Source organism: Megalops cyprinoides, chromosome 22, assembly GCF_013368585.1.
Source record: "Megalops cyprinoides isolate fMegCyp1 chromosome 22, fMegCyp1.pri, whole genome shotgun sequence".
Lineage (NCBI taxonomy): Eukaryota > Metazoa > Chordata > Actinopteri > Elopiformes > Megalopidae > Megalops > Megalops cyprinoides.
This window is the reverse complement of record NC_050604.1, coordinates 21,456,413-21,478,405: the sequence shown is the minus strand read 5'-3', so window position 1 is coordinate 21,478,405 and position 21,993 is coordinate 21,456,413. Positions and strand designations below refer to the sequence as shown.

At 44.3% G+C, this 21,993-nt stretch overlaps 1 protein-coding gene across 1 annotated transcript in view; it reads left to right on the top strand.

The window, feature by feature from the left end:
• The first annotated feature begins 2,670 nt into the window (after positions 1 to 2,670).
• The window catches only part of stox2a (storkhead box 2a), an 81,502-nt gene continuing 62,179 nt past the window's right edge, over positions 2,671 to 21,993 (top strand). Inside the window, exon 1 of the mRNA XM_036517006.1 lies at positions 2,671 to 3,321. Within this exon, the coding sequence (XP_036372899.1) occupies positions 3,000 to 3,321 (322 nt within the window). The 5' untranslated portion in view covers positions 2,671 to 2,999. The remainder of the gene's footprint in view (positions 3,322 to 21,993) is intronic.

Here is a 21,993-nt window from a genome sequence, read left to right as displayed (position 1 = left end):
CAGTCTTTAACAGAACAGTTCATTTATTAAAGTGAATGTTGATATCTTTAAAAGATATAACCTATGCACTGACATTTGAAATTGTTCTTTATTTTCAATGTAATATTGTAATGTATTGATATTCTTCAGTAATTCATAAGTTTCATAAGAGTAAGGAAGTACCAGTAAAGGAAAATGGTACCTGAGTCTAAACAAAGTGCATTCTGGGACCTACAATGTAACGACTCTATAATGGATCCTTAAATGCCCTGTCATTAAAACTATCCTGTTTACCATCACTAATCAGGTTTCGCAGCAACCTCTGAAAGCCTCCTCAGACCTGTGGGAAACCTGCCTTAATTGGTCAGCTTGGGAAAACTGTGTGAAGATGTTCAGCTAGATAAGACAGCTACAGAGAGGTAGGCTCATCAGGGGAGTGAAGCCCTTTGAGGTCACTTTGAGTCTGGAGGGGAAAACAAAAGATGGCCACAGCTATGAAGAAAAGCATAAAACATCGCTTTGACAGATGAGAGGTGACATAAACAGTCCTCAATGCCTTTGCTTCTCTGAGTAGTGTAAAATATATACAACTGGTTTTTAGTGTTGTTGCTATAATATATTGATAGGATTTGATATCGTTAGGATTTTTAAATTATTATTATTATTAACAACAACAACAATTATAATAATGTTATCATTTTATCTCAGTGATCAGTTCGCTTCAGCATATGGCAGTAAACACTATTTGGGCCCTTTTAGTCAGTGTAACTGACTCCATCTACTAAATGTTGTGTATAAGTCAAACAAGATGTGTTCCAGGCAAAAATCTGCTGTGATTTTTTAGGTTCCTCCTGCATGTCTCTGAAGTGTATAGACTGATTCTGATTCCAGCCGCTGATCCTGAGTCAGTGGTCATATTTTACACAGAAATGATTTGTGTTTAGAAATCCAGCAGGTAAGGGGATCCTGGATGAGAGACTGAGGGAGAAAGTACTTGCACATACACATGATACTAAGCCTGAGGGGACTGCTTGGCTGGCCTGGGGGATAAGGGGCATTTGAGCTACTGACACCCAATACCACATCTAGGCTGTCTCTTCACCGCACCACAAAGATGGCCTTTAGTTAGATACTGGATCAGGGTATTCAAACCTTAACAAAGCGGACCAGACCTGGAACCGAGGTTAACACAAACAAAACAAACACTGACGTCCTTAGAGCAAGGATAGGACCTCATCAGTTTCCTGCAAGATGCTTACTTCTCCTTTCTATTTGGTCTATTTGTTGTTGTTTCTATGTTTTTTTTTTCTTTTTTTGTTTGACTGTTTTTAAACTGTCTCATGTTCTTTTGGCTTCTTAGGTTTCCCACTTAACAAACCTGTAGCACTTTCAGTATATAATGCGAGCTTATGATTTGTTATCTATTGTGCATTTTGTTATTTACTGAATATGATTGGGGTTAGATGTGGCATCATTAAGATAACACCGTGTACACTACAATACAGAGCATTTAAATGAATGCAGTGGTGAATAAATAAGACAATATCCACATGACCCTGCTTAATTCTATATATTACGCTAGGAAATCTGATTATTGACAAAACCTGTGGTGTTTAAATTCTGTTTAAGATGACTCCACTAAACGCATTCTAAACTTTTGATTAATATTGAACTTTTAGTTAAATAACAGTTAGGTCTTAGCGGAAACTATGCACAACCTCTACAAATTATCCAAAACTGCTCCAAATCCACTCCAATAATGCGTTTGCAGTTGTTGTAGTATTTGTTGTGGTTGTAGCATCTCAATTTAACGAGATTTAACGAGAGATTACATTAAAGTATTTAACCATCTTAATGAGACGGCTGTGTTGGTTCTTACATCCTTTCCGAAATTAAATTGATAAACATCTGTTAGCCTCCAAAAAATAACTGTTGACAATTTTGAAACATACTAAAGGTAACAGGATTTCCGTCTCTCAGTAAAAGGGGAAATCACTGCGGGCAGTAAGGGAGCGCAGAGCCGCCAGGTTACCGACCGCCTCACCTGTTGCCCGGGCGCGCGCGCCGTGCTCGCGATGTTTGCCAGCCCGCCTGTAGGTGGAGTCATGGCAAACATCTGGCGATGCTGCTTCTCCTCCGCTCCCCTCGCAGCGGCTGAACCTGCGGGAGTCCGTCTCCCACGGTCCCTGCCTCACACCGCCCTAGGCTGAGGAGGCGGCTCGGAGCGGCGGCAGACGGGCGTCCTAACCGGTCGCCGTTTGATTAAAAAAAAGCCCTCTGCGCGGCACCTGAGATTATTCTGAATGGAACTCAACCTGGCGCAATAAAACAACCGCAGGCCGCCTGTCAATATAAAACCGGAGCGGCGGGTTTCTGCTGCACATATTGCACGGGGGAAAGAGGTAGCTGGCTGGACGTAGCAGCGTTGAGGAGCACTGTAACGCGCAGGAACCCGATGAAGTCATCGCCAGTCCGGGGAGCCTGGAAGCCGCGATCCCTCTCTGATGCGAATCGATATGCGTTCATGTGAAGGAACCGCGGTCGTCGGTGAGCGATGTCTTGGGAAGTAGGTCACAGCTACGGAATGTAGCTATGGTGTCCTGAGCAAAAGGTGAGGAGAGGTAGCTGGCTGTTTGTCCATTCAGTCGCTTTACGGCAAGCTAATTTCACAACGTGGCTCTGACGGACAGCGCGAATACGGCTATTACCTGTGTGGTGTTATGAAAACGTGTTTCGAGACATCACGGATGTACATTTTGTACATGGATGTGGCATTCCGTTTGTACATTGTTTAGACTGACTATGCCCGGTGTACATGCATATAGCTAGCTAGTAGATTTGATTTCTTTGGGTGTGCGTGTGTTTGAAGTAATTGTTCATTGCAATTCTTGGAGCAATGTGCTCGTTTTGGAAATTTAACAAAGTACGTAATAAAACACCACGCATAACAGACTGCTGCGCCCGACAGGACGGAGGTATAATTCAAGATTTACATCGTTAACGATGCCCTAGCGTAGAGGATGGATAAGTTTCTGCAGATCGCGCCCCATTCCCTGGCCATAGTGCTGTCTCGGGTCGGCGCCGAGGACTCGCCCACGGTGACCGAGAAGCTGCAGCATCACCACACGGGCTACGAGATATTCGCGGACTTCAAAGCCGAGAACATGCAGCACTTCTGGAACAAAAAGGTCACCGACGCCATATCAGAGACTTTCTTCCTCGGCTGGATAGACGAGCACGTGCTGCTCATTCAGGGAAAGGAGGATCACCTGGAGGTGCTGCGGGAGGGATGGATGAGGAGGTCGCTCAAGCCGCCGCGAGGATTCGAGATCAAGTGCCTGGGTAAGCAACGCACTGCTTATTTCTTTATAAAAGAGAACCATCACATCAGCGCTTTACATCATTTCACGTAAGATGAATTGCATTCACCTTGTTCCCGGGTCAGGTTAAAGGCGAGACTTACATGATGGTGTATTGACCCCATGCATTTTCTCGTGCTCCGGAAACTGAATGCCAACACTTGTAATGTGTGCTATTCAGTTTAGAGAATTGTCTTTTTCAGTAGAGGTGTGAGGGAGTGTGTGTTGTGAGTGGGCATCCTTCCTACCAAACCAATCTTGTAACGAATTTAGAATGTCCGGACTTTAAAAGTGTAAAAGCATACTTTAAGTGCTATGATAATGTCACAGATTCGAGAAAGAGACAATGTTTTGTTGCCAGCACTGTATCGGGTAACTAACATGACATTTGTGGGGAAAAACAAACCAAACCCGATAACAAGCAAAACTTTTCATGTGTTGCGTTCAGCTTGTTTGGTTTCCGCGTTCCACCTCCTTCCCGGATATCCCTGCAGTTGTTTCCTGAGCTCAATGCCGTGTTATCAGTGGGAGTAAAGCTGAAAAATTCTGTCCCTGCTCCTTGTCATACACTTGATGGGAGCGGCCGGGCTTCCTGTGAGATGTGGATGCCATTCCACACCAGTGATCAGATAATTCCTGCTGAAAAGTTGCACTTGGGGATTGCAGATAAGAGTTTCTTTTTGTTGTTTGTGAATGCTGAGGGGAAAAAAAAACACAGGCACGCAGCTCCTTATTTTTGTACAGTAACTCTTTGAAGTGTGCTGTCTGGTCATGATCTCAGACCCCTCTGTTGTTGTAAGCAGGGAAACCAGCTTCTCCCATCAGCAAGGCCTTACACGTTCCATCAGCACTCAGTCCTGATTTTAACACCACACAAAGCTGTAATGAATTCTACTGAGACTGCTTAGACCTTTAGAACTTTTAATCTAAACGTGTACACTTGTACATTGTGAATTTTGCATGTTCATATTTTGCCATCTATCTATTTAGTATTGTCTGTGATGTCTGTAATGTTACCTGCCCAGCAGTGCTTGACTGCTTGTCCCACTACAGATTTCCTCCTGGGGCCCATAAAGTTTATCTTATCTTTTCTTAGACAGCGATAGATTCCCCTCAATCAGTGTGGCGCCAGGACTTTCTAATCAAATTTAAACTAATTAGGTACCTGAAGTAAGAAAAGCAAGCAATTGAATAACTGGTGAGTTTGTGAGTTGATAAATTGTATTGATCTCTGCTGTGTGGATGGAGGATGAAAATACTGGTGTGAAAAACACACCAAGAAAAACTTGTGACCCTGACAATATGAGAAAAGGCAGGCGAAGGAGTGAAAGCAAATGTAATTAGCATGTCAATAAATTATTTCTTGTCCACAGCTCTTGAGGCTCCCTTCAGGACAGCTAGAACAGGTCACGACTTGAAAGACATGAGGGGACTTGTGCTATCTGGTTATCTCATGATTTATTTGCAAACTTTCTCCATCTTGATCGCACCTTTAGGTACTGTTGATGACACCTAGCATTGGAGCGGACTTCCCTGCTGTTGCTAACCATGTTGACAGTTGAGCAGAATTTTCGGTTTTCTGTCTGTCTGGAGTTTTTCAGGTCACTAGACTCTTATTCATGGGCATAATCCATAACAGTGACAAAAGAGTCACTTCAACACCGTGTCTTCCTGGAAAAGTGAGACACTGGATTGATGTGTATTCCTCAGAGCTGGCCTGTACCAGAATGAATGAGAGAGCAGCTTTGTACTGCAGTTGTTGATTATTATGAAAGAACTAGCAGGCCTCATTAACTGTTTTGGCTTGTCCTGAGACAACAACTTGCATGTTTGACTTTTTCCATATCTTTTTACACCAGCAGTACTCCCTGGTGTCTGTACATTGAAAAGGCCCACTGTGATGCATCTTTTGTGCCTGTTATTCAGAGCAAGTGATGCAGCCCTAACATTCCTCGGTAATTACAACCGAAAGGGTCAAAACAGTGAGAGGCAGTGACACTGGCTGAACCGGGGGGTGGGGGTGGTGGTGGTGGTGGGTATTTTGGTCATGCTGTTAGACTGAAAGGGGGACAGCCTTTCCAAGACGGACAATGGAAGCCATGGCTACCTCTGAGATCTGTCAGACACAGAGCTGTATCTGCCCCAGAGAAGCATTGGAGTTGAAAAGTAGCCCAACTGTTGAATTCTTTGCTTAAGTACAGGGTTATGTAAACAGAGTATTTTTTCTCTCTCTCTCTCTCTCTCTCTCTCTCTCTCTCTCTCATTGTGCTGTGCCTCAACAGCTCAAGACTTAGTATGTCAATAAATATGCTTTTAACAGCTGGAACCAGTAGAGGAAAAAAAAACTTTTCCTTGTCTTTTGAAAGAGGAAATTCAACCTGCCATTCAGATTGTGACTTGTTTGTGAGTTGTGTCTGTGGAAAGGACTTACCTACCAGACAGGTTGGCGCGTCAGATCATAGCTAGCTGTGGGTTCCCTAGCTCTGGCAGGTTAACTGATAACAAAGGTTACTGATAATCCTTTGAATGTTTAACCATTGGAAAACCTAATTCTTACTCCTGTAGTTTTAACCTTTTTTTGCAAAGCCTGAACCACACAAGCAGGGATGGCACAACTAGGAACATTTCCTGGTAAAACAAAACATGCTATCTCTAAGTTAACTTTAATGTAAGTTTGATTAAGTGCATAATTTAATCAAACTTTGATTACATTTTGCCTTCATTTCCAACTTTGTTGCAAGGCACCAGTTAACAGTGAATTGGAAAGTTGGTCATAATAACAGTTAATTTAACTTATTATTGGAGCAGTTGATTCGTTTTCAGCATCCCTATGATTTAATTCAAAGATACAACAGGTGCCTCTGACCCATAGTTTAAACCAGAGGTGTAGCATTGGCTTTAGTCTGTCTTTTGAAGTAGTGGAGGCAGTTTCATAAAGGCATGACATATACTGGAGTGGATACATTACACGCACAGTGACTTTCTAGTTGTATTTTCAGTAGAAAACAAAAAGGAAGTGTGTTTTTTTTAAGATGTGAAAGAAAGTGATGAAAGGAGGTTCACTGGAGACCAGGGTATTCAAAACCAGAGGGGAAAGACAATCTATCCCAAGTATTTCTTGTTTGTTTTGCATGCAGCTTTATCATAAGTTGAAGACATGTCTGTTTGGGCAAAATGAGTTAAATTTACCAGAGTGTGACGAAGGCAGCGGTTGTTTTTATATATATTTTTTTCCTATTGAGAAAATGCCAAGTGAATGATTTACTGAGCTCAGTGTAGGAGTGCATTGGACTTCCTCGCGATTATACATAAATAAACAAGAAATACTGGGATGCATATTATTTTGGTCTCCTTTTTATTTGAAACTGCCTGAACAATGAGCTCTCTTGTCTTTGGTATGGGGAGTTACCTCCGATGTTTCGTAACCTGCCGCACTCCCAGACACTACCTTTAACATACTTTATCAGATTTTCCCAGATGAAACTGTCAATCAGCTATTCCTAAAACAGCACTAAACAAACATTTATATACTTCCCTTCTCCGCAACCGACCGCCTTTGGCAGTGTTTCATCCACAACTATGTTGTTAAATACCTCAGTGACAGCCAATATTCAAAGGTTCCTCGATGGCAGTAATTTACATGTTAGGTAGGGAAGATTAGCTGACTATCACTGAGTTGTTTGATAAAATATATTTAAAGTTTGTTGAACCATCCATGTCCTAGTTGTCTATTTTTATACTGGCTAGTTACAATACCCTACTGTTGCAGTGGTCTTGAATCAGGGTTCATCTCCTTGCTAGAATTTTGGGGTCTGTCAAACATTGCAAAGTTTTACATTACATTATCGTATTTTAGCAAATGCTCTTATGCAGAGTGACTTAACTAGGTTACAGTTTTTCATCCATTCATGCAGTTTGATTTACTGAGGCAGTTGCGGGTTAAGTACCTTGCCCAAGTGTACAACAACAGTGCCCCATTGTGGAATCAAACCAGCAACTACTTTTGGTCTTTTGGTCACCAGCCCTCTTTACCACTACACCACACTGCTGCCCACACACTGTCCATTGTGGACAGTTTTCCCTCGTGGTGGTGGGTAGGTGTAAGAAAACAGCCAGGTGGGCCGTGCAGCATATTACGGGGAGGGAGAGCCCTCGAACACAGGTGCGACACGGCTGGGTGGTTGCAACATGATCGGCGGTCCTCCTCCGTGAAAGCAAGCGTGTGTCTTAAGGCAAGCTAGCGCCTGGCTTTGTTACGGGACTATATCCGCGCAGGACGGTGTACGGCTCACATCTTCAGCGCTTCTTTAATGGGCCCGCGGGGGCTGCGCTGAAAGCAGCGGAGTCTTCATATAGCGCGTTTTGTTAGAGTCCTTCTTTATTATTTTTTTTATTTTTACCACGGGCTTGTACGTGTCATTGTGCGGTGGAAAGCGGCGACCCGTCTTTCAGGCACAGGCGCACATGTCGTGCGGCGCGTGTGAGTGGGTGGGAGTGCGCGCGCGTGGTGGGGTGAGCGGCATCGGCGGCTGAATGTGCGGCTAAAAATAACTCCACCGTCACTTTCGCTCGCCTGATTTTTAAAGTGTGGGAGGCTGCAGTCTGTGGAAAAATATCTTCAAGTGCTGAATATTGCCTACCTTGGTGTACCCTTATCTCATATGGTTTGATTCTTTGGAGGGCGCCTTTATCTGGTGGCACTTACAATGCCTGCTATGTTTAATTGTGTACATATAGTACCTTGTGTGTAGAGCATGACCTTCGCGGATCATTTTAGGTAAAATATCTTGTACTGAGGCACAACATTGGTGTCCTGCCTGGGATTTGACCCTACACCCTTCTGCTGTAACCACTGCACCACGCACCCTCAGGTTAAGCTGCATCTGGGGTGTGAAGCGGTGTGTTGGGTGTTCTACGTGGATTGGTGCCGTGCTTGAGGAGATGGTGAATTCTCTGTATCTTGGTGACAGACAAACTAGCTGCTTTCTGACTGTGTATGTGGGTTACTGTGACTCTTTACAGGGGGCATGGCCTGTCTTTAATGGCTTAATGACTGCCTTTTTAAAATGAAAGGGTTCCCTTTGCCTTCACATGGGAATAACTTGTCATTATTCAGCAGAAAAGAGAGGCAGGGTCTCACAGCCCCCTCCCCCTTCTCTCTCTCTCTCACACACACACAGACACACACACACACACACACACACACACCACCATGACCCTCCAACAAGGCTTTGCCATGCTCATATATTGCTTTGTCTGACCCCTTCCTAATTACCATGGTAACCTGGAGAGTCTGAGGAGCGTTTCCCCCTTTAGTGTAAGGTATCTCTGGAATTAGTTTTTAACCACCTCCTTTTGTTTTTCGAAAGAAACAAAAGTCTTGTCACGCCTACTCTGCTTTCACAACAAATCCAAATTCCTTTCCGTGGGCTATTAGTGGAGCGCTCTGGAAGCTTTCTCTAGCCTTTGGTCTTAAAACACACGCACTGCCCAAACTTGAAACGTAGGAACATTTTCAGAGCTTGCACGAGTTCAGCTTCCTCCTCACATTTTTGTGAAGCATCTGGCATGGCAAGCTCCCATCTCTCCAACCTCATCTCTCCTAAAGTTTTTATTTTCACTGTAAAGACTGCTATTTTTGTATGTTTCCTGACCTGTAACTCAGGTTTTATTGGGACGGAGGGAAACGCGCTAAATGCATATGGATTGCTTGATTAACTGACTGATGACGCAGTTGTAGCCGTGTTGTATCTTCTGTGTAGAATTCCTCTGTCTCTCTTCTGTGATATTTGCTGTCTTGTCATTCTCTGTTCCATGCTAACTGCAGTTTCAGGAGTGTCACAGTATGTCGGCATGCGTCGGGAGTGCTCTGCCTCAAGCAATCGGAGGACTCCGTCTCAAGAAATCAGCCAGAGCTTCCATCTCCAGTGTCTATCTCTATATTCCTTCTCCCTCCAACTCCTCTCATTCCTGTACCATACCCTCCCCGAAGCTGTCATTTTGAGCTTCAGTGTATGTTAATAGAGGTTTTTGAGTCTCAGTCTTTCTGCAGCTGAAGATTCACTACCCTGGCTGTGTTATGTACGCAGTGAGTTGAACTCAGGCTCTGAATTCCCAAATATATTCAAAATCTCTGCCCAGATTAGCCTTCAGAAAACTTTGAGTCACTGGGATTAAAACGCCCCGTGGAAACGTGTTCATTCTGAGAATGCGCATAGCTGTCCAGTTCATTCCACTAACATGCACAGCTGTGAAATATCTATTATAGCAGGGAACGGTGATTTGGCTGGGGGTTAAATCAAATTTAGGCCCACCTGCTAATCACAATTTAATAACCCGGTACTGAAGGCCTCTGCTGGAGGCCGCCTGGGACGGTGCCAGGTACAATTCTCCAGCCATCAGCCCTGCTTCGGTCGCTTGTTATTAGCAAGGTGGGTCAAAGTTGAGGTAATCCCAGCCCTTTCTACTCCTCTAATGAGGGAAGAGAAAAGACCAGGGCGCTGATGTAAAAAAAAAAATGCACTAAAAATGCGCTAAAATGCGCACACACACAGCACACACTTACTGTACACGTACATGCGCAGACAGACACACACAAACCTGTGCGCATGAACACACATGCACACACACACACACACACACCTGTAGCTGTGAAATGAGGTGGCAGATTCTCCCCTCAGGGTTTCTAAGGAGAAGTTCAGAGGGTTAAGCTCTGAGAGTTGCAGTGACTCAGCTGCTGTATGATGGAGGAAGTGGTAGGTGTGTTGAGGGGAGAGGAGCCGTGGGAGGAGCAGACCTCTGCAGCAGTTATGTGATGTGTTTGCTGACAGTTATACTGGTAACAACTACACCTAAACTCAGATCCCCGGCTACTTTAGATGGCCCCATACATTGTGCTCAACGCAGTTCAAGGGTCACCAGGGCCAGCGTAGCCGCCCTGTCTCCCTCAAAGACCATCACTGCCTGCTGTTCATCATTCAGAATCACAAGGGAAGTCTCACAGACAAGTCATTTAAAATGCTTCATCCAAGTCCAAGGATGAATGACTAGCCTAGCCACACCAACGCAATCCAGACAGCCTCTAAATCACAGAATGGAGAGGAGACGCTAACCCGACAGTGTAATCGTTACAGACTTAATTCATGGTGTGGAAATGTGTTTTTCTTTTTTTTTTAAGTCTGTGAAAGAAAGTCCACAGGTGTTACTGCAGTGCAGTTTGGTTTAATTTCCTCCATTGATGTAAACTTGGCAAATGCACAAAGTCTGTCGATTCACGAGAAGAAAGAGACAGTCTTGCACAAGTTGGGAGTTTCTAATTAAGTTTGCCGGTTGAGTGATAATATATCCCAGCACCATAAAGCATAAAATACCCCTGTATATGATTACAGTTGGGGATAAATAATAATTACTAATTATTTGTTATGGGAGAGTGTGGCTTCATAAAGCCCATGCTGGGTGGAGCTACCCTGCGTTGTCAATCATGTCAGTTTCTTAGCAGTACTCATGTAGCCTTATTTTGATATAGAAATGAATTTTACATCACAGATTATACACACACAGACAGTATAGCCTGGCAGCACTTTATTCTTTGTGATTGTGAAACCTATTAAGATGTAGTGGGCAGATAGTACCATTAGGGATTAGGGCTCCTGGAGTGTGAATTAGTAAAGAGAACTTCTGTGTGGGGATACTGCCTGCCAGTGTGGAAGTATTCGTGCAACATGTCATTAAGTACATTAGAAGGGTCTGAAGTTTGAGAGCTGACAGCTGACAGTCAGTCAGGCTGTCATCCTTGTTTCCTGAGCAACAGACGTTTGGGGAAATTACGTGAAGTGTCTTGTATCATCTCTGGGTTTGGTGCTTTGCAAGTTTTTTTTTTTTTAGCCTGAGGTGGTCTTAAACAAAGGGGGGTTGAATTTCAGAAGAAAATACAGATCTGACCGCCATCTTTTTTAACAAAGAAGTCTCCTATTTTCAAGACTGTAATTCCACCCTTTCGGAATGACTTGTCAATGTTGATTCGAAAGTTTAAATTGTGGGGCACAGCTAATGGTAGTGGTGATGAATGAAGAATGTATTAGTAAAGTAAGGTACATGTGCTAGAGGCAGGTTTTTGAACAGGTATCATTGTGAGCAGCAAACCTAGATCATAGTGAAGTGCATGTGTAGAGCCTAATAATGATCTATAGGAGGAACATTAGCATAGTGTTCACATGGCACTAAACAGTGATTCAAAAGAGCTTTCTTAAGTTACATCACACTGTGGTACTTGTATTGGCTAACAATGATCTGAAAGAGCAGCTTTACTTTACATCAGATTTCACTCAGTGATCAGATACTGGGTGCTAGTCTTGGATTTGTCTAACCAAGCGGAAGTTTTGCTAACCGAGCAGAAGTCTGAAAAGGTCGATCAGGTGGGTCTGCCGTCTTTTAAGAGAAGTTTCTTTATGGTCTCACTGCCGTCTGAGTGTGGTCTCACCGTGGTTTCACCATGGTCTCACTACAGTCTTGTTACAGTCTCACTATGGTCTCGCTGTGTTGTCGATGCCGTTGTCATTCCTCTTGTTTAGCTTTTCAGATGCAAACAAAGTGTTGGAGCGAAGAGGAAACGGACGGATGTGTTCAGGAAAGTGCTGCCGTCACACGCAGCTCCGACCCCATGGCCGTCTCAATGGGAGGAAAGGGAGGGGGAATCGCGGAGAATAGCGGGAAACAGACCTTCCGCCCCCCCTCGCATAGAACGAGAAGGGCGTCACCCCGTTTTAGCCCCGGCAGCTCCGGATTAGTGTCAGTGATCTCAGGACATGCTGCCGGATTGGTGTTTTCCCATCTTCGAAAAAGGGGTCTTGTTTTGATGTTGATGTTTTCACATCCCAGCTCCTGACACTGTGGCAAATGTATTGTCAGCAGGGCCTCTGAAGTGCTGTCTTTAGTCTGACTGAGCTCAGATACAGCCATGGGGGGTGAGACTACAGACACAATAATTGGCAGATTGTCAGAGTGCTGTTTTTTTTTCTTGGCAATATCAGTGTATGGTGGTTAAATCTTAAGTACTTGAGATTCTTAAAGATTAAGAATGGTTCAGTTTCTGCTCAGGATTCGTGTTTATTTGTCTTTGTTGTTCAGAATGTGAGTGAGTGCGTGCAGGAGTGTGTATGGGGATTTACCTGTGTATATCGGTGTGTTTGTATGTGGGTGTGTTTACTTAAGTGTGTGTACATGTGTATATATTCTAGGGTATGTATGTGTGCGTGTGTGCACGCGCGTGCATGTGTGCGCATGCGAGTGTGTGTGTACATGTATATATGTTTTAGCGTGTATGTATGTGTGTGCGCGCATGTGTGTGATCGTGCACGTGTGTGTGCATATGTGTGTGCGCATGTGTGCGTGTGTGTATGATATGTGTGTGTGTGTGTGTGTGTGTGTGTATGTATGTGAGGTATGTGTGTGTATGTGTTTGTGTGCATATGTGTGTGCATGTGTGTAAGGTGTGTGTGTGTATGTATGTGAGGTATGTGTGTGTATGTGTATATGTGTATGTGTGTGTGTGTGTGTGTGTGTGTGTGTGTGTGTGTGTGTGTGTGTGTGTGTGTGTGTGTGTGTACGCTTGTGCGTGAGTGTGTGTCCGTGCCGTGACCCTTGCAGAGGAGCCTGTGTGTGGCTCCAGGTTGTGGATCTCCCCGGAGGTGCGCACAGGCAGCCAGCGCATTCCTCGGCTCTCCCCCCCTCTCCGGTCTGCTCCCGGGTCATCCCCGGGTTACCGAGCGGAGCGCTGCCGCCGCTCTCCTGCATACTTTGTGAATGGCGTGTCTGCGCCTCTGCCCGTGCAGGTTGGGGGAGAGCGCTCGCTGTCACGGCAGCGCATAAATCTCCGCCCGCTTTTGGGCTTCTCCCAGCCCGCCGTGCTGCCTCCGTTTACAGGTCCGTGCTTCCGCCAGCTCTGAGCTCACTCCCGCGGCGCGGGAGCCGTCGGGCTGAAAGGTTGCCGGCTCAATTCCCTGCTGGGGTGCTGCTGCTGTAGCCTTGGGCATGGTACTTAATCCAGAATTACCTCAGTAAATATCCTGCTGTATAAATGGATAACATATTAAAATTGTAACCCATGTAAGTCAATCTGGGTAAGAGCGTCTGTTAAATGACAATACTGTAATGTAATGAGGGAAGCCCCTGTCCTGTCATGCAGCAGGTAGGCCCGGCAACACCGGGCCTTATCCGGTTACAGAACCTGCCACCGAGGAATTTGGCGGACATCCTGTCTTTGTAACCTACACTGCGCGTTGTGTCGCTAGCGTGGCTACCCGCATGTTTAATACCATTGGAATTCGGGATCTCGGTCGCCAACCCCGCGCGCAGCCACAGGTATCAACCCAGCAGGGTCCCAGCTCCCTTTCTCGCTTTTTTACAGCTTTACGACCCCGCCATTCGCGGGGAGAAAGTGTAAAGTTTCAAGAAACTTTCAACACACAAAGGGGTGAACGCTGGTCAATAGGCCTTACAATGCTGAAAGATCAATAAAGACTAACGGCAGCTTTAGACAAGCTAGCGCTCACTCCTTCACATACACACAGGTGAGTGGGACATAGACTAGTGATACAAGTCGATTTCTGTAGCCCCATTCCCAGAAAAATGACAGTTTATTACACTGTAATAAGTGTTTCCATTTTAAAGGAGGATTTGTTTGTAGTATTTGTGCTAGAGGGGAAAGTTACCCTTTTCTGAAGCAATCCTTGTTTTCTTCTGGAGGTGACCCAACCAGGCACAGAGTAGACCAGGCTTGGCTTCAACAGCTGTGCGGATGATGGCCATGCGGTCCTCTGAGCCAAGTTTCATTCAGGCGATGCTCAGGGTGCACTGTGGCTGTGGTGGGAAACACCAATAGAGGATTTGCATGCCTCTCTGAAGCCCCCGATGTGCTTTTGTTTCGTGTGGAATTTTTGACAGTTAGGTCAGGATAGACACTGTTAGTGGGGAAACCATGATCCTCTCCTTACCCCTGACAGTAGGTGCTGCGTTGCTGATGTCGCCACGGAAACAGGAATTGTTTGAGCGTGGGGTATGATCTTTGTGGTGAAGTTGAGGTCAGTTCTCTTTCTTTTCTCCTCTCTCTCAGTGCACTGGTTATCCATGGGCTCTGGGTGTCTGTGTTAAAATTCTTCACTGAATGCATAGCAGGATGTGAAAGGGTAATATCTTTGAATGACAGGATCCTTTCAGAAGGGAAGGCTTTTTGAGGGTGAAGGAGCTCAACAGGTTCTTACTAGAAAGTTTGTTTTTGTCCTTGAGTGTGTTTTGAAAGGGCTAAATTACAGTGGGGATGATAACAGTCCGCTGCCTGCCTGTCGTTTCCATCAGACGCCTGTTTAATTTCTGATGTGGCAGAGCGGAAAGGCTTCCCTCTATAAACGTCCCTTCACTGCCTTGTAAACAGGTAGAAATTTCCGGAAAACACGGCTAACCACTGCGGTTAGGCTTACGAATTAAAACAGACATGATTGTTATCTGGGATCCGAGAAATCCATTTCAGCGTGTCACGTTTTTTTCGTTGAGGCCAGCGTTTTTAGCGGGTTAATTGTACGCCTTTAAAAGCACCCTCACTGATGAAGCGATAAAACTTACCGTTGCCACAGCGATGACCTGACGGCTAATAAGCAGTTCTTGTGTTTAAGGTGTGGTCTCGCCCTGAATAACTGTTTTGTTTCCTCACAGACACAGGCAGAACTTTCCGAGTGCAGGCATCAAGTCTTTTCTGTGTCTGCTCCACGCTGTGAACGTACAGTATCTGTACAATGTGCACGTAATTTAATACTACAGTGGCCAAAATGTACCAAAAATGTCCATGCTTTCTGTGACTTTAAAATTTGCCTTTTCAGTTATATAGTTATCATTTAGTCATTTTCGTTTTCTTAAATGTTTGTCCTGTGTTTTTTTTTTTTTTTACAGTGTAATTGGTTTTTACTGTTTTATGAAAGTAATTTTCAATTTTTGGTTTTTTATTCTCTGAAGAATTTTAATTCTGTTTTTCTGTACTTTGTCTCTTAATTTATCAGGTTTTCCCATTTGGGGAAATGGATACTATCTATATTTGTTCTACTTTTACTGTTGGGCTGGACCTACATAGAACACTGATGATTGAACTAATCAGAAATGCTATAAAAGTGTCTGCTTTTCTCACCAGATAATATGCACAACCCCAAGCTGACCTCACTGACATTGTTTTATAGTTAATATCGAGGCAGTCACCAATGCATAGCCGGTTGGTTGAGGTGTTTACTTGACGTGACCTTACATAGTAATTGTATTTATTAGCTACACGTTGACGTAAATGAAGGGACCCGGGGTTGGAATTTTCGTCACTGGCTGTGAATGGGTGCTCTGTGACATCATCATCCGGATACTCTAGCTCTTACACGGCTGTTGTGTTTTAGATAAGACACTGACCACTGTAAAGGCTGTGGAGCAATGCCTTCACCAAGGGGAGGTTGGCTCTAATAGCTTTAAATGATCCCATGCTGCTTTGGGACATTACTGTTTTACTGCCCTGTCCGTCACTCTTCCCCCTGCAACTACGGTGGGCCTCTGAGGCTCTTCTCATGCGTCCTCTGGCTTCTCGCTGATCTGAGAACAGCAGTATGTCAGTGATTATCGCGTGGTCTTCTGTGCAAGGTCTTATCTCCCTCAGCGGTGTTTCTGAAGAGCGCTGTTTCTCTTGCTGAAAGTGTATTGCTGCCCTGCCAAATACCCTGCTGTTAACTCAGGGTATTTCATGGTGATACCATGGTATGACATTTGTTTTGACTCCAGTACCATGGACTCCCCATTCACCTTCGCTAATCCACTGAAAGGTTTCTGTCCAATATCAGCTGTGGGTTTCATTTCTTTGTAGTTCCCTTTCACCGTGGTATAGAACGAAAACTTTCTTCGCCTCACTTTTGTCTGAAATTAAACTGCAAAGATGCATCCCTGCTCCCAGCCACCTGTCGTTAAACGGAGGGGAGTTCTGCCTGACGATGTTTCCCTCTTTTCCCTCCGTCTTCCAAACAAATCTCGACCACGGCGCAGACTTGCGCGAGGCGAGGCAGCTGGCCCTCCTCTGCTTTAAACCAACAATGTTCCCTTTGAGAGTCGCTAATGCCGCCGCGCTGCTGAATGACCGACCCTCGCGGCTCAGCGAATTCCTGCCTGGATTAGCTGCTTTGTTACCACGTCCCGCCACGGTGCGCTGCCCTCCTTCCAGCACCGGGGGCAGACAGGGCTCCAACGAGAGGGGCAGTGTGGGACCATCTAGAGGGGGGCGCTGGCGGGCAGCCTGTGGGCCCAGGCCCAGATGCAGAATCTGGAACGGCAGGGATGGTTCCGGAATCCCCATGGTGGCTTCACGGCTTCAGCTTGTCACACGTGTGCTACATGCCAATATAGGGCGAGTTATGCAACGCAACACAGGAATAACACAGATTATATAATATGTCAAACCATACCAGATGTTCTTATCAGTTATTGGAGTTTTCAGTCTTGTTTCAAATTGATTCAAAATTTGCATAGGCTGTATGTTTAGTGTGTATTTATTTCACCATATACTACGTATGTCCCTGTGCATTTAACTATTAAATACAACATATGCGAACAATCATTAAATATATAAATGTGACAATAATTCATATGTGTAATGTATGCAGTATAGACTTCTCCTAGCCTTCTCTCAGCGGCATGAGTAGAGAGGGAATGTCCGATAACTGGAAGGTAAAGGTTAGGATTTTGCTTTTATTCCTCTCCTCTGTCTGGACACTAAGATAATCTCTTACACACCCTCTCTCACGGTTACTTTTATTATGAAATGGAGATTTTGACTGTAATTCACGCTCCAGACTTTTATGTTATTTTTTTTTGTTCTGTAGACAGTGCGAATACTGTGAGATTTCATTCAACACTCCACTTTCTGGTGAGATGTTCTGTTACACGTACAGGATGTTTTTGCACTCCAAGGTATTTCTTGGTGTCTTTGTCATCTAAGTTTACATAGGTAAGCAATCTGAGCCAATCTCAGGTGGCTTTTAGATCTTCTGTTGTCAGGGTCACATAACAGTATTGTTATCACTAAAAGCTCGCCATAGAATTTCCTACTGTAACCCCCCCACAGCAATTAATGTACAAAATTTAATTGAATTATTATCATTTGCAGCAGTTTTTCTGCCCATGCCTCAGATTGACTTTGGCATGAATTATTGGATTAAAGGTGCAAGGATTACAGCTGTAATCTTTGCACACTTTTGGTGTTGTGCTAAATGCCAGGAACGAGATGGAAACCCAGCGAAGCGCAGAGTGTTTTGTTTAACCAGGGTGTCTGAGAATGGCATTTTCCTGCATTCATTTTCTTTGCAGAACACCAGCTGTTTCCTGTCATCTTTGTGAAGTCGGCTTCTGTGCTCTCAGGCTTCCGTCAGATACGTAATAATGAACCTTAGTGAATGAGAAATTAGCTTAGTGCTGCCTCCTGGTGGAGGAAAACGGAACACATGATCAGGATAGTAAATACTACTACTACGAATACTACTGTCACTACTACTAATAATAAAAATCTTTATTTGTGAACCACCATACTAGCATAACAAAAGGGGACCAAAGTGCATTACTGGATGAGTTTCAGTGTTGGTAGAATACTGTGCTGTGGAAGCTTTAAAATATAATTTCATGCACTTGAACACCTGTGTAACCTCAAGGAAAAGGCTAAATAAAAAATGGCATTTGTGGCACAGTTTGCTGGCGCTCCAGAAAATGCTCTAGGCTCTGGCAGGTATAAGCTGTTCCGCTCCTGAAAAAAAAACCTGTGCTCACTCCGGGATCCTCTTTCCTCCACTCTGAGAAAGACAGGATGTCTGCACCAGTGGACAGGACAGCAGAGCAGGAAGTGGAAAATGTCACCATAGAAGACGATTGCTGACGCTGTGTCTTGTTTTTTAAAAAAAGGGGTCAGGTTCCATAAATAAGGGGAAAAGATGGATGAATGTGGAAAATGTTTGTGCCATTAACTTTATGGAAAATTTAAGTCTGTGACAAAAACAAGTGGGGCTTTTTTCTTGTTTCTCTGCTTTGAGCACAAGGACTGAACAGAACAGTTGTACCTTGTCTGGCCAACTATTGAAATGTGGACATACTGCCCTTCTAATATTGTTGACTCCTCATGTGGCTTTTGGTTGTGTTGTACTCCGGCGTCACTTGTAAGTCACTTTGAATAAATGTGTCTACCAAATGAATAAATGTAACATGTAAATGTAAGTCTATAAGACCGTAGTCAGCCAGTCAGAGAGAAGGTATCTAGTGTGGGTCATAGGAGGTGTTTTACACAAACGTTGTGTGATTTCATCTGGGTGTTACAGTACTGTCCTTGGTTTTCTGCTGGGTCGCTGACCGATTTTGGACACAGTGTCTGAGGAGGATTGTGGCCCAGAAGAATGTGCAATGTATATAATTTTCAACTCATAAATATGAGGGTGGAGAGAGCTCCCCCTCTGCAGATGAATGATGTCTATAGCTTATATTGCCATAGAAAAGAAACATGCTTTTTAACTATACTTATCAACACAGCTGTGTAAAACTTGCAGCTGTAGAACCAAGCCTTGGCCATAGACTCAGAGAGGGTGGAGGGGAAGGTAAATAAGATCTGGATCAATGTCCTCCCTGTCTACGCCCCTCCCCTGGTCATGTGATCACTGCCAGGTCTACTGTCAGAGACACGGCCGTGCAGCAACCTGAACAAGGCCTCAAAAACTTCTTTCACTCTCTCCAGAGGTATGTAAGTGAGTCTTAACTTCTCCTGTCTCTTATATTGTTATGCTGTCTTCCTTCATGTTAGGATTTGTTGACCACCGTTCAGTATCTCAGCGGTAAGTCAAGCAACAGTGTCGAGACTCAACACGGTACACATCTGCTTCATGTTGGTTCTTATCTGAGGGAAATAAGAGCAAGGAAGAGGCGTGCGTGTGTAAGGGAACATAGAATGGATGAGAAGCAGTAGTTTTAGTTTGAAGTCTTTAGTTCGTTTGGTAGTTTGGCAGTTAAGTCTGTCTCGCCAGCTTTAGGTGCCATATAAATGAACACGCTGATAAAATTTCTACAGTTGTGCCACCAGCTCAGCTGAGTCCACGCCAGTCAGGATATTACAGCCCAGCGCAAGATAACTCTGACTGCACTGCCCCAACCCTCAGCACAACGTTACCCGGCAACCGCTGGAGCTTTAAGAGACGGAGCCCCGCGCCTGTGAGATCAGACCGTGTCGTCATGGCTACGGGCTGTGTGATGTCTCGCGCGGTGGGTGGGGTGGGGGGGGCGGGGGTTGCTGCTGGGTTGAGGGATAAGATGGCCGTCCGGATTGTCGTGTGAATGAACCCGAGCAGTTACGACACCGCCACCCTCTGGAACCGACGGTGTCCGCCCCGTCACCCCCGCTGTCGTGTGGAGATAATGACTGAGAGCATCTCGACAGGGAGCTCCGGGTCTCCGTTGTGAGAGTACCTGTTAGCTCAAGCGACTCGGCAGTGCAAATCCGCCAAAGAGGGATCGACCGGAACCAGTGCCGTTCCTGTGAGGTGGCGCCCTCTGCTGGACAAGTGCCTCATCCGTAGTGCTTTTCTCATTTAAAATGCTCTCGTGGTTAGCCACATGTGTGGAGCTAGGGACAGTTTATCTGTCAGAACATTCTTTGATGGCTGCATCCTTGCTGGGCAGGTGTTAATACACAGCTTGGTGACATACAAAGGAAAGCTGAATGTGTTATGTACAGGTCATCAGAAATCTAAAGCTGATTACAAAAATTGTCTATATTTATGTAGTGTTACTGACTCTGGTGTGAGGTTTGCATGTCTCGTGTAGCACTGGTGTAAGCCCACTGGAAGCCTCTAGAGGGCAGGATAGGGTAACTTTTCTCATTATGGGACTGTTTTGAAATTTAACAAAACTGGTGTTTGCAGATTCTAGAGTTTTACAGCTTCACAAATAATTTTATTCTTTTAGGTTTTAAAACGGCTTATGTCATCTGTCTTAAAATACATGATTTTTTCCCCCCTGTGTATTTTCTCACCTCCCTTGAGTGTAGTGTAGTTGAGCCACACAGGGACACATGTGGTGTCTTCTCACAGAGTTAAACATCGCTTTTTTTTGACCAACCTTCATTATCTGTTATTTTTGATTTCCTTCCAGGCAACACACTGCAACCGCAATTTAAAAAAAGCAGACTATAGCCCTTATTGGTTTTGGACCCGTGTAACTCTTAGCTCCATTTAGAAAGGATTTATATAGATGGCCACCAGTCTGGGACTCCTCTCCTTGTTGTAAATGGGGGGGGGATGTATGCATCGTTTCATATGCAGAATGTATGAAAGTGGGGTATTTTTACATTCTTTATCTTAAGACTTCACCCACATATACATACCTCAGCCACAGGCCAGTCTCACCATTAGTAATGTATAAAACAGCTTTGCTGTTGCATCTTACTGATTTGAATGTTCACACTTTTTAGAGATGACCAGTGCACATTCATGCCCAAGATTCTTGAATATTTAACTTTTCTCAGTATTTTAAGAGGCAAGTGCCCATTGCAGTTTTCATGTTTTTTTTATTAAATAGACATAGAATTAGTCTTAAATTCACATGACTTAGTAAATGAAAATAAAGAAAAATTCTGTGCAAACCAGTGAAAAACACAATGCTTAAAATGCGTTACTCAAAGTCAAGGACAAAGTGGGCTGCAGCTTACATTGAATGGAAGGCTTACTCAAGGAAATCTTCTTCAAAATCACTCCCATCTCCTACAAAGCACATTATTGTTGTGTAGCAAAGCACATTAAAAGGAGGCTATTAAAACACTTTGAAGTGCTAGAAATCTGTAGATACGAGGCTAATTGCATTATACAAGTTCAGAAGCCTGAAATTGCCTTCACCACCTTCGGTCTCCGTTCTGTCTGCCTCCTTTGAGTTTAAGCTCTGTAATAAGGTGAATATCTGCCTAAACCTCCACTTCCTCCTTTTCGAATCCTTTGTGCCTTAGCTTCTACCACCTGAGATTCACAAAGAGGTAATCTTCCTGTACCAACTTGTCAAATTCTTTTCAATATGTCAGCTTATCGTCACATTAGTTCTGTTCTAGCCCATTAGATGTAAATGGATACTCGGAGATGGCTTAGGCTTCTTTTTTTTTTTTTTGCAAGGCAACACCTTCATAACACCTTCAGCGCTGTGTCTTGCTCCAAAAACACTGGCAGTACCAATGTCTGCCTTCTGCAGGTGGTCTTTGGTACTTGGTAGTGAAGTATTCTTTACTTTTTCTTTACTATTCTTTACAAATTCATTTAAAGTTTTTTTAACTTCATCTGTAGCCCAAAACCCAGTCTTGTGTACCTATAGTGTTATGATGGTGCAGATTAATGAAAGTTGATGCGATAACTTAAATGACAGTCATTCGCAGAAAAGATCCACAGCATATCTTTAAAATTCAAAATGGGCGGGGGTGTTGAAGAGCCTGTATGTGGAAACAACAGCACCATCATTAAAGTGTCAGACATGCCCCGTGGGGCTGAAATACACGGCCTTTGAAATCTGAACTTATTAAGAGGACAGGAACGTTTCTCTGCTGGCTGTGGTCTGTTTCCCTGAACAGAGGCGCGTT